Source organism: Labrus mixtus, chromosome 16 (assembly GCF_963584025.1).
Source record: "Labrus mixtus chromosome 16, fLabMix1.1, whole genome shotgun sequence".
Lineage (NCBI taxonomy): Eukaryota > Metazoa > Chordata > Actinopteri > Labriformes > Labridae > Labrus > Labrus mixtus.
In genome coordinates this window covers 17,672,939-17,686,894 of record NC_083627.1, presented here as the reverse complement: position 1 = coordinate 17,686,894, position 13,956 = coordinate 17,672,939, and the positions used below count along the sequence as shown (strand labels likewise).

The 13,956-nt window shown below is 40.4% G+C and overlaps 2 protein-coding genes across 3 annotated transcripts; both read right to left on the bottom strand.

The window, feature by feature from the left end:
* Window positions 1-95: 95 nt before the first annotated feature.
* On the bottom strand, window positions 96-10,324 carry wu:fc38h03 (acetylcholinesterase collagenic tail peptide). Of its 2 annotated transcripts, XM_061059067.1 has the most exons (18): window positions 9,898-10,311; window positions 9,176-9,297; window positions 8,954-9,063; window positions 8,732-8,851; window positions 8,443-8,487; window positions 8,286-8,312; window positions 7,065-7,136; window positions 6,931-6,993; window positions 6,268-6,294; window positions 6,130-6,174; window positions 5,823-5,858; window positions 5,670-5,750; window positions 5,164-5,260; window positions 4,645-4,784; window positions 4,425-4,544; window positions 2,234-2,363; window positions 1,679-1,781; window positions 96-953 (listed from the first exon to the last, which is right to left on the bottom strand). In XM_061059067.1, exons 2-18 carry the CDS (start codon window positions 9,276-9,278, stop codon window positions 884-886), a joined length of 1,389 nt encoding a protein of 462 aa, XP_060915050.1. In that variant the 5' UTR covers window positions 9,279-9,297; window positions 9,898-10,311; the 3' UTR covers window positions 96-883. The 2 variants fall into 2 exon arrangements, with proteins under 2 accessions (XP_060915050.1, XP_060915049.1); XM_061059066.1 differs by having other exon boundaries at window positions 8,732-9,063; window positions 9,898-10,324.
* A 403-nt stretch (window positions 10,325-10,727) lies between these two features.
* On the bottom strand, window positions 10,728-13,385 carry LOC132990702 (cytochrome c-a-like). Its single transcript, XM_061059071.1, has 3 exons — window positions 13,178-13,385; window positions 12,576-12,753; window positions 10,728-11,936 (listed from the first exon to the last, which is right to left on the bottom strand). The coding sequence occupies exons 2-3, from the start codon at window positions 12,742-12,744 to the stop codon at window positions 11,791-11,793; spliced, it is 315 nt and encodes a 104-aa protein (XP_060915054.1). The 5' UTR covers window positions 12,745-12,753; window positions 13,178-13,385; the 3' UTR covers window positions 10,728-11,790.
* Between the last annotated feature and the right edge of the window lie 571 nt (window positions 13,386-13,956).

Below are 13,956 nucleotides of genomic sequence, written 5' to 3'. Positions count from 1 at the left end.
ACGTGTTGTTGCAGGAAGTCTTCTTCTGATTGGTGGCTTTGATTTTTTTTAAACCCCGCCCACAGACACTTTGGCTCAAAGAATTAGGACTCTGATGTGTTGGCCTACAATCTTTATTTGAGTATCATGTTTTAGTAAATTTACAGTCATGCAGGAAGATTATCCACCGATCATATTTGACTGAATTACTAACTGAGCAGTTTCTTCATGCTGCTGGAGGGTATTGTTGTTGTTTTCTTCTTGTTTAAGTTTTTACACATATCTTTTGTCTGGGCTATATCTAGACATCCATTTGAATTGGGAAAACTTAGGCTATACATTTACAGCACAATATAAAGTTTCTAGCTGTGTTCTGGTACACATTATCATGCAATATTATAACATTGCACTTTACATGTCTTGCACAGGAGTAAACACATTTGCACACCCCGGATTTGCATACTACAGTAATCAGCATCAACAATATCATTGTTTCTTTAAGAAAAGGCTCTTTTACCCTTACTCATTACAAAATAAGATCAGGACATAGCTTATTTCTATATCAACAGTCAGCAAGTCATACACATTGTAAGTATTTAATATGATACAATCGTTTAAAGGTTCCCTGTCATCACAAGTGTCTGTAACAGTCCTGCAGCCGATAGAGGGACAGTTACATAAAGCTGCTCCCTGAGTCCACTAAAGTTAAAGATCAAAGGGAGACGGGTCCATTCAAAGCAGACTCCCGTGACTTTTCATGGCTCAGAGCAGGCACAAGAGCTTCCCTTGAGGACTCTTTCTTAGTCCAGCAGGTAACTTTTAAAGGGTAAAACTTCAGGAGAAATCTGGAGTACATTCCCCGTAATTAAGTAGAGATGCCCATTTTTTTCCCCCACTTTTCAGTTCAGGTGAAGTACTTGCAACCAGTGGAATCAATGAGGCAAGAGTCTGTGCATCTGAGCTGCCCAAAGGACCTGCAGAAGACAAGGAAAAATATGTATTATTCAAAAGTGAATAGTTACATTGAGTAATGGCAGAAGTTAGGCTGCAAACCTCAAATAGCTCTTTTTTTAGAGACATGGTTATCAATTCGGGAAATGTGTAATGGTAGGTTAATACCAGTCTTATTTCTGCACATCAAATATGAAGCTAGAACTGGCAGTTAATTAGCTTAGCTTAGCATGAAGTCTCAAAACATTATGAAACAGCAGCCTTCTGGCTCTTGTCAAAATGTTTGACAAGTGGGTTTGATCAGTATCTGAAGTTCGGACCAGCCAAACAAATAAAGGTTTTAAAATGATAGTTTCTGGTTGGAATTGTGCATGTCATTATGCTAAGCTAAGTTAACCCACATGCGAATGGCATCAATCTTTTCAATTCTCAGTAAAAAGCAAATATGCATATTTTACCAAACTTCTGAATTACTGTATAACTTTAAGAAATAGGTTTAAATCATGCAGCATTTTTTATACAAGTTATAATTCATGATACAGTAAGTGCTGGCAGCATAATGCAGCCTCATTTAAGAGACATCATCAATAAAAGTAAATACGATAATTTAAGTGACCTGTACAGTCTTTAGCTTAAGATGGTTGCAGATTTCTTAAATAAATTAATTGCACTATCTTGGCCAAGGAGATGATGAGAAATGTTGGCCCAAAGACGCAGGTCAATAAAGTAAAAAAAAAAAAAAACATACCCAGGAAGATAGGATTTACAGGTCTGATAACCAAAGTCCTTTCCATCACACTCCTCCATGCCTTCATGTCGGTATCCGTCTCCACAGTAGGCCCACTTACAGTCTGAGGGGACATGGGGAAAACGCAGGAGTAAGGAGAGAGCAAGGGAGGAAAGAAAGAGAGAGAAGACATTACTAATGCTTTGGCACTCCTGTGTGTTTCAGGGATGCCAATACAGCATTTTCTGCTAATTTAATTGAACAGAGAAGCAGAGCGAAGTGAGAGGATGGCAGGAAAAGAGAGGGCAAGATTAATGAAAGATCAAGGAAAAGTTTCATAGTGTGCGTTGCTTTTATGCGCTGCCCTGTGGGTTCAGACTCTGTGGTGCACTGTGGCGACGCTCTGCAGGGTATCTCATGAACAGCTGGGTGCGAGACAGCAAAGTGGTGCTTGTGCAGCAAGAAGTCTAACTTACGCTGTTCTGTTTTCAAGACTAACATGCATAGTTATTGGTCTAAATTCTTGTCATACATGGTCCTTTTCATAAAGAATAATAAAGCTTGCAGGTTACTCACCGAGACAAGCATCAGTGATGATCTGGTTTCCATCATCACACTCCTCTCCGTGCTGAGGCTGCACCTTTCCATCCCCACACACACCAACTCTGTCCGGGACTTTCTCTGTGGACTGGAACGGCTGGAAGGGCTTCAAACCAAATCAAAGACGACCTTATTAGCCACTGAGAAAGCACAGGTTGATAGTAAATGGACTTGAGCTTGTGTATCTCTTTTTTAGTCTTCTGACGACTCAAAGCATTTCTTACACCGCCCGTCACATTCACTCATTCACACATTCACAAACTGATGGCAGAGGGTGCTATATAAAGTGTCCATCAGTATTAACGAATCCCATTCATACACATTCACACATCGCTGCACAGTAGTGGGAACAATTCGGGATTCAGTGTCTTTCTCAAGGACATTTCAACATGTGTCTGCTGAAGCTGGGGATCAAACCCCCCCTGACCTTTTGTTTGAGCGACAGCCCACTCTACCACTGAGTCACAGCCACACCATGTATAGATAATTAAGTACATATAAAGATCTATACAGAGTTTTCAACTAAATGTAGCCTACATTACAGCGCCCTCTGTATTATTCCAGGGGGCATTACCATTAAGGTAATGAACTTCCAGTGTTTCCTACACAGACTTAACCTAGGCCCCACACCCAGGTATATTAATACCTGTTTTAATGACCTTACACTGGCCATTTCTTTTAGGATTGATTTTAAGGTTTTACTTCTTGCTTTTAAAGCACTTCACGGTCTGGCCCCAGAATATATTCCTGAACTGCTGTCCCCTTACCAGCCAGTGCGTAACCTGAGATCCTCAGGCAGGAACCTCCTTACTGTTCACACCTCAAACTTGAAAACTAAAGGAGATCGAGCATTTGTAGCTCGGGCTCCTCGGCTGTGGAACGACCTGCCTGAGGATCTCAGACTAGCTACATCAGTGTCTTTTTTTAAATCACTTTTAAAAACAAATTTTTATCGTAAGGCCTTCTTATAATCCTTGTTTCATCCAGGATGTTTTATTTGTTTTACTGTTAACTTTAGCCAATCTTTGTCTCGGTTGTTTCTCTTTTCTCTGTTAATTGAATGATTTTGAATTGAATGTTGTTTTATTTTTCAAGCTTTTAATAGGATTTTATTGTTGTGTATTTGTTGGGATTTTCTTTTTTTTTTCTTTTCTTTTTTCTGTAAAGCACTTTGTGACGTTGGTTTTGATAAGTGCTTTATAAATAAACTTTATTATTATTATTATTATTATTATTATTATTATAATAATAATGATAGCCCAAGTAGGCCTATATGGCAAGCCATTTTAACATGGTCCATTTTAAGTTGATCTTCTTACTACAAGTGTTGCTGGAGCATTTTGGCCTCTTCTAAGCCTTTCACTCTTCATGCACCTTGTCAGTTGGTGAAGTTTGTGCCAGAAAATCCTCTTTTTCTTCAAGCCATTTTAACCTAACATGTTTATCTTCTGAGTAATCAGGGATAAATCAGTGCACACTCTGCGCTGGCTCTGACCCTCCTGCTCATGTTCACTGTGACAGGAACTCATGGTACTGAGAAACACTCTTTTCACATCCCCTCTTGTAAACGTACTGGTTGTTTTTGTATCTCTCCTGTTTGATGCCAACTTCTGCTGGTGTTTTGTACTGTAAGTGCATCTGTTTGTGCACAATGTTATTCGGTTACGTTATCAAGTTGATTTTTCTTGTAATGAACAACATTGTTATAACATTAAGCTTCCTCCTCACACGGCTCAGCTCCTGTAGAAACAGATTGTTGGTGAAAACGAAATAAAACTTAAGTTATGTTTTCAGGTGATTACTCTATAGGCTGTCCAATCAGATAAAGGCATACAAGGCCTAAAATAGATCTTTCAAATAAAGCAGTGTATGCTGTTACATTAGATGCATGTTGCTTTGTCCCTAAATAGTTCATTTTGTAAAAGTGTCTTGTAAGTTATTTCAGTTCTATGTCCCCTTAAGTTGCAAGTCTTTATTCTGCATACCATTTTTCAAATTAATTCTACAGATATATTAGTTTGTTAGGAAAATACATGTCTGATAGTGTGTTTAGGGGTTATGTAATCATTGGTCAATGTTTGAGAAATGACAGCATCTAGCACTTGTTATTTGAAAATCCAGTGTAAATACGTCGTATTGCGATTAAAACCACTGTTATAGTTGTCACCTGAATGGGCTTCCATCCATCTTTATCTTTGAAATAGAGCATCTTCTGATCTTTCCTGAATGCTATTGCATTGTCCAGTTGCAGATTTTCCATCTCCTCCTCACTGTTTACAACAAATATCTACACACATACAGGAGAAAGGTAAAGCTGATGAGAAATGATTTATCATTTTTGAGAGTGGATATTGTAAGGTTGCAGTTTTAATTGAACAGTGTCTTACTGCAGGGACTTTGTTAGGACCAGTCCGCTGTGTGTAGCTTCCAAAAGGAGCATTGTTAGCACCATGGGTAGAATCACAGTCACAACGACCTGCTGGACCTGGAACACCCTTCTCTCCCTTTTCCCCCACCAGATATAGACCTGCAAAAATCAAAGAATGTGTGGCAAAGAAAAGTACTTTAACACTCATGTGACTACATCATAGTTTGATATAAAACAAAGTGGCAACTTGTACTATTTAATGTATACATTAGCGCTAATCATCATGATCTACTGGCTATTATGAAGAGATGAATGTTTATAATTCACCAACAGCTAGTTCTCCCAACAGGACATGTCAGCTCACACCACAAACAAATAACAATCTATGGGGGGTAACTTTCTTTAACTAGTTACTTAGGTTAATGTTTTTAAGACTTAAGTCGACAAACCAGTGTGGCTACATCAACTTCTTATGAAGTCTATGTAGTATAGATTTAAAACTTAAATTTGAGGTTAATTAACTAATGAGCTATTGTACCTGAGGCAGGTGGACCAGGTGGCCCGGGATGTCCGTTCGGACCAGCGGGTCCTGGGGGTCCCATAACTCCTGGTGTTCCACTGTGGCCTTTCATGCCCTGTGCAAACCAGGTCACATCCAAACATCAGGGAATACAAGCATACGTAAACATGCAGTGGAAGTGACCTCCATGCTTTTTCCACTTGTGCATAGCTTTGGTAATCTAGTCCATGGAAAATAAACGTGTGAGTGATGTATAGATATATAGAGATGTCAAAGACCCTAAATCCCCTATGGAAGTCTAAAGTTAGCACTGGATATGAAGTTGTGACATATAGCTGGTGAAAGATATAGCTCTTCGTTCACAGAGTGTAAGTGCGAACACCAGGGTTAATTGATGCTGTCACAATGCGTTTAAATGTGTGGAACTTCTGATGCCAACAAACATCTTACACATACGTCAAAAACATATTGTTCACAGAGGGAACCAAACACCCTGTGCATTATTCTTCAACGTCCTTCCGCACCTGCTTGCCTCTCTTCCCAGGCCGTCCAGAAGGTCCTCTCTTCCCTGAGTTTCCTGGCTCTCCCTTTGGTCCCTGTTCACCCTGGGAATGGAGTTGAGGAAGGATCAGTTTAAATCCTGTTCTCAACTGTAGTTATTATGGAACCATTCTTACCTTCTGTCCAAGCATCCCAGGCAAACCAATGGAGCCCTAAATGGAGACAAAATGAGAACACGATGTGAGAAAAGTCATTAACTCAGTAGAGCAGGTCTCATAAAGTGTTTAATGATCATTTGATCCAAATTTGAGATAGAGGAGTCAAGAGAGCTTGAAATGAAGGGACCTGAAAAAAGTGTCTCAAGTATTGAACATAGTAAAAAGTGCCATTAGTGAAAGACACACATAAACGGGACACAAAGAAGTACCAACACAAAATCTAAAAAATAACAAGGGCCTGAAATAAATATATTTCTCCACCAACCTTATCGCCCTTTGGTCCTGCTGCTCCAGGGTCTCCACGAGTCCCCTTTTAAAAAGAATGAAGAGAAAAACACTAAAATAAGGATAGAGTATTTTTAAAGTTACAACTGTGTACAGTTAGAATTGATTCTTAAATTACCTTCTCTCCTTTGTAACCAGGCAAACCCTGAAAAGAGAAGTAAGTGATACAACATCAGATCGAAACTCAATAATGGTCGACAAAAACCTCAAGTCTGTCTTTACTGGGGATGTCTTTGTCAACTAAACGATTAAACATTTTAACCCTCACAAATCGGCACCAGAATTACTAGTCAGTTAGCTATTAATATATAATATAATAATGTCCTCAAATGTTGTGTCTAAGCTGTAATGCAGCCATCCACCACTAGATGTAGTTAATGCTCCAGTTAATGGGCCTGCTCTCCCTGCTCTACTGCCCAGATGTAAACCAGCACTGTAGGCAGATGGCATGTCATAGGAGAAGCGCAGTATGACAGACAGTATATTGATCTAGCAATTTGAGATAGAGTTGTATTTAGGCTGTGTCATCTGCTAATGTTAGCAGTATTCTGCAAACAAATCTGACATTGTATACTCGCACAAGTTGGTATCACGCTCGGCCTGAAAAGATAACCAGGCTCACAAGATATAAAGTATTTTCTTGCTTTTAGACTGGTAAACTTATTTGAATTCCAAATTTCCATTTCATAAACAGGCACATTAGTGGCTAGAGTAGAAACATCTGTAGTCTTTGCTAACATGTTCACAATTCTGCTCATGATGTCAAAAAGATGTGACTTACTTTTGTTCCAGGTGGTCCCCTCAGTCCTGGTAATCCCATGAGTCCTGGATCCCCCTTTTCACCCTTAAAATTGACACAAAAATAAGTAACAGTTCATCCTATATTTTAAGGCAAATCTAGAGGATAGGACGTACCTTTGGTCCCTCTGGACCAGGCCATCCTTGTAGACCTGGTTTCCCTGGGAGGCCTGGAGCCCCTGTACGACCCTACAGAGACACAGACATTGATGCAAAAAATGTAATGCTTTTTCTGTTTACTTTGGATCAAACATTACCATTCACTGTCTTGACAAGAGTTACAGAACATGATCTGCATCCCTCTAAAGTCGACTTCAAATTCATAAGGCTATTGCTAATACCCTGTTATATTAGCATGCTGAGCTAAGCTTAAATCCTGAAAACAGGGGAACAGCTAGCATAGCTTTGTGACAATAACAAGCTGTTATTGTTTTATGTTCCTTGGTTCTGCTATTGTACATTACTCTATATGCTGATACAAATATCTCTGTTGATCAAAATGATCATTTCATGGCCCAGTTTTCCCTGAAAAACTGACTTAAGGATTTTCTTGCGAATCAATAAGGGGCAGAAGCACATCAAACTGACCTCCTGAGATTTCTTAACCAGAAGTAATAGAGTAAAAAAACATACATGCCAAACCACAATATTGCCACTAAGACTGGCTTTTTAGTGGACAGGAATAAAGGCTTAATAGAACTTGTTCCGTTGCCAGTTCCCTGAAAGCAGGAAAGCCAAACAGATTACACAATAGCCCCACATCTCAGTGACACCAGGACAAGAACTCCAGAGCTGCTGCCATGCTAGCAGTGTACTCTCATTTAGCTCCTTGTCATTAAAACTGCAGCCTATAGAGAAACCACGGACCTGCCGCCGTGTGGAATGATTTATCATGGAGAGCGAAAGCACTTAGGGAGATTAAAGTACAGAAGTGGATCGCTGAAGAGCTTGGATCAGCAGGACTTGAGTCCAGCACAAGGACTAATGGAGCCAGGCCAAGGAAAGGAAAAGAGGGAAGGAAGACACCAAGGAAAAAGAAAAGATGAGAGAGAGGTGAGGAGCAGAAGAGTGACAGGAGACCTTCAGGGTTGTGATCAACCTTCGTTGCGTGGTCAGAGCAGCTTCTGAGACGAATGTAGCTTGACCCATTTAGCAGCTGCAGAGGATATTCTGAGCGCATCAATAGACAAATCACATCATAGAGATTTAGAATGCATTGAGGGGACAACAGAGGCAGAAAGAGGGATATTGAGATCCCATTATTCCAAGGACATGCAAGATGGACCAGAGAGAGATGAGCAAGGAATCAAGACATGCAGGAGGGGAGGAGCGGCTCACCTTCAACCCGGGACGTCCAATTTCTCCCTGGAGAGGACAAATGAGAGTAGAGGAGATGAAGCAGTCTTTGGAGCAAAGAGGAACTCAAGGACACAAACAGAAATACTTCTGTAGCAAAATACATCACAAGCCTATTTTAAGAGCTTTATCAACACACCTTCTCCCCCTTTGGTCCTCTAATGCCTGGTAATCCGCTTTGACCCTGAAAAATTACAGCATATTTGTATCCAGCTCACACACTCTAAAAAAAACATGGTACATTTGTTAAAAATCAATACTAAAAGGGTAATTTTTCATTTCAAGATTTTTTAAAATAATATTTCCATCCACTGTCTTAAAGTGGCTTCAGCATGCAGAGTACAATGTCTGATTAATGTGCTGTGATTTAATTAGACTTGAAAGTGGTGCAGCCCCTTATCGGAGGTTTGCAACATTTTTCTTTTTACCTCAGGCCCCTCGGGTCCTGGAGGTCCTGGAGGTCCAGGTGAACACCCAGGTGTCTCAGGTTTTTGTTTTTCCGGTATTCTTTCTCCAAAAACACTCGGCTCTAAGACGCTTATACCGTCCTTTTGAAACATAAATTCAAAGAAAAATAGGAAGTTAAGGAAGTGATCCACTGTGAGATTACACAAGTGTAAATGGGATGTATTTATGCATGTGTGACTTACGGGGATGCCCCGCTTCCACAGCTGAGGCGGAGGAGGGAAGAGTGGTGGCGGAGGGGCTGACATGAGGCAGCAGGGGTCAAACCTCACCGGCTCATCCAGCAAGCCGAGAACTGAGAGAAAGACATCCATCCAACAGCATTTAGTGATCAGTCTGTCATGATGAATTGAGATGGTGGAAAAAGCATGCAACATGTGTTCCTTTTGCACACTTACACTACTCACCTGAGTGTGCTGACAGGATGCTGTCCATGTAGGAGTGACGGGGTAGAGCCCACGCAGGACACAGAAAAATGTGCAAGGACACTGCAAGTTTGACCAGCTCCATCGTGCAGGTTTAACTTCCCCTAAAACATACACCACAAGCTGTCATACATGCACTCTATTTCTGCAGCCTGAACGTAATGCACTGACTGGTAGCTGTCAGTTTTCCTTATTGTCCCTCCCTTAGTCCTTTGAAGCCTCTCTCTCTCTCTCTCTCTCTCTCTCTCTCTCTCCTCATAGCATAATAAACTTGTTGCAGCTCAAGACTGCAGCAGATACAGCCACCACTGTAATTCCAGCCGTGCACCAACCCCCTCAGCCTCGTGCCAGAATTAGACCAAGGGGGGGGCTACACAAACAGGCTTATTATGACAGAAATAAAAGAACAATCTTGCGGCTGACACAGGTCCATGCACACAAACAACGTGTGGTCACATTTTATCTGGTGGATGCAAGTTAATGATATTGGATAGAAGATACAAATCCTGAAAATGATCCAACGTTTAGACACGTGTTTTGCAGAAAACATGCTGCACTGTGTTCAATCAGTTATTCATAACTTCATTACTGTCTTCAAATGTCCTCCCCTTCCTCGTGTAATTAAAGGTGAAGCATGCCTTAATGCACAAATAGAAGCAGTGTCGTTTACACCCATGCCTTTTTAATGCACGAGCACCACTTACCTTCCACTTGAGATGATGCCGCACTTGTAGACACGCAGGCTCGCGCTCCTCGAAGTGACCTGCTCGGTGTGCAGCCCTGCAGACTGTAGCTCCTCTGACTTCTGGCAAGATGGAAATCTAATAAATCTGATCCACTTATTGGCCTGCTTCTTTCCCTCAGCTGATCAATAACACCAGTATTGAGGAGGGAGGGGCCCTTTTTTTTTTTTTTTTTTTAAATCCCGGTGCTAAATGCTCACTAGTGGGGCCAACACAGCGGTGGCAGCCCCGTCTCAGCGGCTCTGAATGATAGGTTCATTAACCGCTGTCAAATCTGGATCGACTTCAGAGCAACGTGCTGGATAGCTGGCATGGCTCTGACATTTCAAATCAGAATGCTTACAGTCGTTTGGCACGATGTGTGGCGCTGATGTGCTCTATAGTAGCGAAATGGCGCCCTCTGCTGGACATATCAGTTAATGGAAACTATATCAATAAAATCAATATTCAGAAATGTTACATATACCTTCACTCTGCATTTTGACATGCAAATACACCGTGTAGATGTGTGAATTTACCCCCACGCTGTTCACACAAAGGCTAGCTTTCTGAATGAAAAAATAACCTTCATTCCCTTAAAGGGACAGTATATTGATCTAGAAATTTCACATATAGTTGTATCTAGGCTGTGTCAAGTTAAACCATCATCCATTCATCCATTTTAGTTTTGCTTTTATAAATATGTTTCAATTTAACTGTTTTATGACCTCACAAACTACAAACATATATTAAGTACAGCAAGTGACTGAACGAGTAGGTATGCCATTTCAAAGAGGAAGGAAACAATGCAATCCCAGTGAGAGTACTTTAGTATCACAAAGACAGTTTATAAAGCCACATCTGTTACTCAATACAAGGTCAAGGTATTGCTTAAAAAAGAAAAAACAAAGGTAGAAAACAGTAACTTGTAAAAAGTGTATATAAATGTAAACATTTAGCCTATTATTATACATTGAGTTTTAGGGTAATGAATCTTACATAAACCTTTGTTACTTACATATAGTTTCATCTGAACATTCTGTTCTTGAATGGAAAATGGACTTGAGCTTGTATAGTGCTTTAGTCTTATTAAAGCACTATTACACTGCAGGTCACACCTACACATTCACACCATTCACACACTAATGGCAGAGGCTGCTATGTAAAATGTCCATCAGTAAATAATCCCATTCATACGTCGCAGACAAAGCAGCAGGAGCAATTTGGGGTTAAGTCTCTTGCCATTACATTACATTAGACATGTAGCAGCAGGAGCTGGGGATCGAACCCCCAACCTGTCAGCTGAGAGACGACTAACTCAACCGTTCTTAAGTCAAATTAAAGTAGAACATTAAAAAATTCCAACATCCGTATTTTGTAGTGCAGCTTTCTAAAATCAAAGTAATGACCCGGCTTACCAAAGAGAAGAAAATAGAGAAATTTTAAAGTTTACCCGTTTAAATTAAGTAAAAAAACAACAACCACAAACAATGCAGCTGGAGAACTAGTGGCAAAAAATGCCACTAAGTGTGTAGTTTAGGTGCAAGCAGTAGTCTTATTTGTAGGTAAACAACTCAGAAAGTCCGAATGCAATGCTGCCCCTTTAAGAAGCCTTAACTGAGAACAGTCTGGAAAATCCACATGTAACTTGAAGGCGGACTCATGTGATAATTAAAAACAGTCTCCCACACACAGAAACACTGTGGCAACAATGCTCCAGGGTAACACAACATAGTCATGTGAATTTAAAAAATCTAATGCAAATTATGACTCAAACTTAAAACAAAGAACACATTGTGATCTTACAGTTTAGCGTTTATGTCCACAGCAGTGTGTGTGTGTGTGTGTGTGTGTGTGTGCTGTGCATTGACAACACTAGGAGGTGGCATCCTTTAAATAAGCGATGATATTCTTCCTGTCGCTTTTCTTTCTGAGTCCACTGAAGATCATCTTGGTCCCAGGAATGAACTTCTTAGGGTTTGTTAGGTAGACATCCAGAGTTTTCTCCTCCCAAACGATACCTGAATGAAACAAACACACATGTTCAAGGCGTTTGTCATATTGAACATTATCGCATTCGGAGTGTTAAGGACACATTTGCATTGTCACACTTGAGATTCCTGCTTGTGTTTAGTTTTATTGCCTCGTGTTCGAGCAGAGCTGTTCAGCCTGTTCAGACCTGCTGCTCTGACTGACAGCAACACAACATACAGTAGCTCCTAAGCTCTTTACAAGTAACAGTCGCCCTCTTACAGTCAGAGGCACATTTTAATGTTATATTTAAGTAAAGAGTAGTGATATATGTCATCATGTTAAAACCACATTAAAATTGTCAGTTTAGTGAACAAGTGAACTGGAATACCTTTTTTTAAATGAAACAATACCTTAATATGCATGATGATGCCATTCTGCATTGATAAAAGACACATTTCTTTTCTCTCCACTTAGGTATAGGCTATACACAGGTCTGCATGATGCTCTTTGACAGGTAATATGTTGTAATATGCTCTGTGACAACCTGGAGTATACGTGTAAACAAAACGAAAGCTTTAGACACTAAGGAGGAATTATTATTTTACATGAAACCTTTTTCTTTTGTTGTGTATGCTCTTGTGTGGCCCGTTCACGATGTAGCCTAATGAGTAAACAGTTATCTGTACCTTTGTTGACGTTGGCTGCTGTATAGTTGTAGCCAGGTGACTGTCCAGTCTTCCTTCCAAACAAACCCCACAGGTTGGGTCCCTGCTTGTGTTTGCCGTCCTTTTCCACTGTGTGACACGCCGAACATTTCTGCACAAACGCCTTCTTCCCCTTCGCGATGTCTCCCATGACGAGCAGCTGGAGGAGGTGAAATGATGAAAAACACAGAATGTGTTCAAAGTGTATTTCAGGCACAATAGCCTGACTGCCGAAGGCACAGAGGGTAGAGCAAACTGAGTTACCCTCAAACTTCCGGGTTCGAAGGAAAAAGATGAAAAACGCTAAATTTAAGAGGAAAACAGTCCTGAACAGTTTGTATCTGAAACTGAGCACAAACTTATAATTTGTTTACCAGCGTGGATTAAAAAAAAGACTGCTCGTTGAATGGTAATAGTTGTGTCGTATAGACTAACTATATCGGAAAGAAGTAGCCTGTTCAAACTGGAACACGCATAATGAAATGTACGAAAGGCTGTTACAAAGTGACACAATTTAGGCAGTAAATGGACATCAACCATGGCTAATATGAATATTTTTTTTTTAAATCATTACAGTAGCCTACCTGACGGCAGTGTGTAGTTCAAGGACCTCCAGGTAAAAGTTTCCTCCTTTTTTCAGAGTCAAACTTGGTAGACTCGAGAGTTGTATAACTCTCGGTTATCTTGAAGTAGGCCTATCTTCCTTTTAGCCTGCTTTTAAACTAGCTGCTTCGGGGACACGATCGGATCTGAACCTTCATGCTGAAGAATCTCAAATTCCGTAAGGGAGTGGCTGACTCGGAGAAAAGTCAGGGCGCAACTCAAAGAGGACGAAACAGAATATTTGAGTTACACCCATTATGACTTAAACTGCAGGTGAGGTTTGTTTCCTATGTAGCTTATAGGCGACAGTTATCATTGGCTGTTCAGAAATTAGTGTATCAATATTATTGATATATGTTCAATTGTGTCATCTGACTTTTTAGTGTAATATTAGTATTTATAATGTTCGCTAATGTGTTGTGTTTGTGCTCATGCATGACTGATACATGCAGTGAAGCATTAGCAGTAGAACAGGTTTTTCCCCTGGTTTACATTCTGCCACTGGGGTTAAACGCGCAGTAATTTCCCTGCAGTGGCTATAGGCTATATGAAAATATGTTGTGTTGTGAAAATATGTAGGTATGAAGGTATTTTCTGAGCAAAACTCCTGATCACCTGCCAGTGGCATTTGCAGGCCTACTTGTAGAAAATAGTCCCACGTGTATTAGTGAATTTGAAGTCACAGAGAGTAACTCTTTAGGAGTTTAAAACTTGCAGAATTGTTTGTCTCGCCCACAAACACAATACAACAGATACGGTG

Bases quoted from the DNA above. Each gene is read 5' to 3' on its own strand.
- wu:fc38h03 (XM_061059066.1), bottom strand. From the start codon at position 9,278: ATGGAGCTGGTCAAACTTGCAGTGTCCTTGCACATTTTTCTGTGTCCT. The intron at 6,175-6,267 runs GTAATTTAAGAA...TCTTTTTAAAAG, and splicing joins CTGGTTACAAAGGAGAGAAG to GGGACTCGTGGAGACCCTGG. The intron at 4,545-4,644 runs GTAAGACACTGT...GTATGTGTGTAG, and splicing joins GTCCTAACAAAGTCCCTGCA to ATATTTGTTGTAAACAGTGA.
- LOC132990702 (XM_061059071.1), bottom strand. From the start codon at position 12,744: ATGGGAGACATCGCGAAGGGGAAGAAGGCGTTTGTGCAGAAATGTTCG. The intron at 11,937-12,575 runs GTACAGATAACT...TGTTTCATTCAG, and splicing joins AGCAGCCAACGTCAACAAAG to GTATCGTTTGGGAGGAGAAA.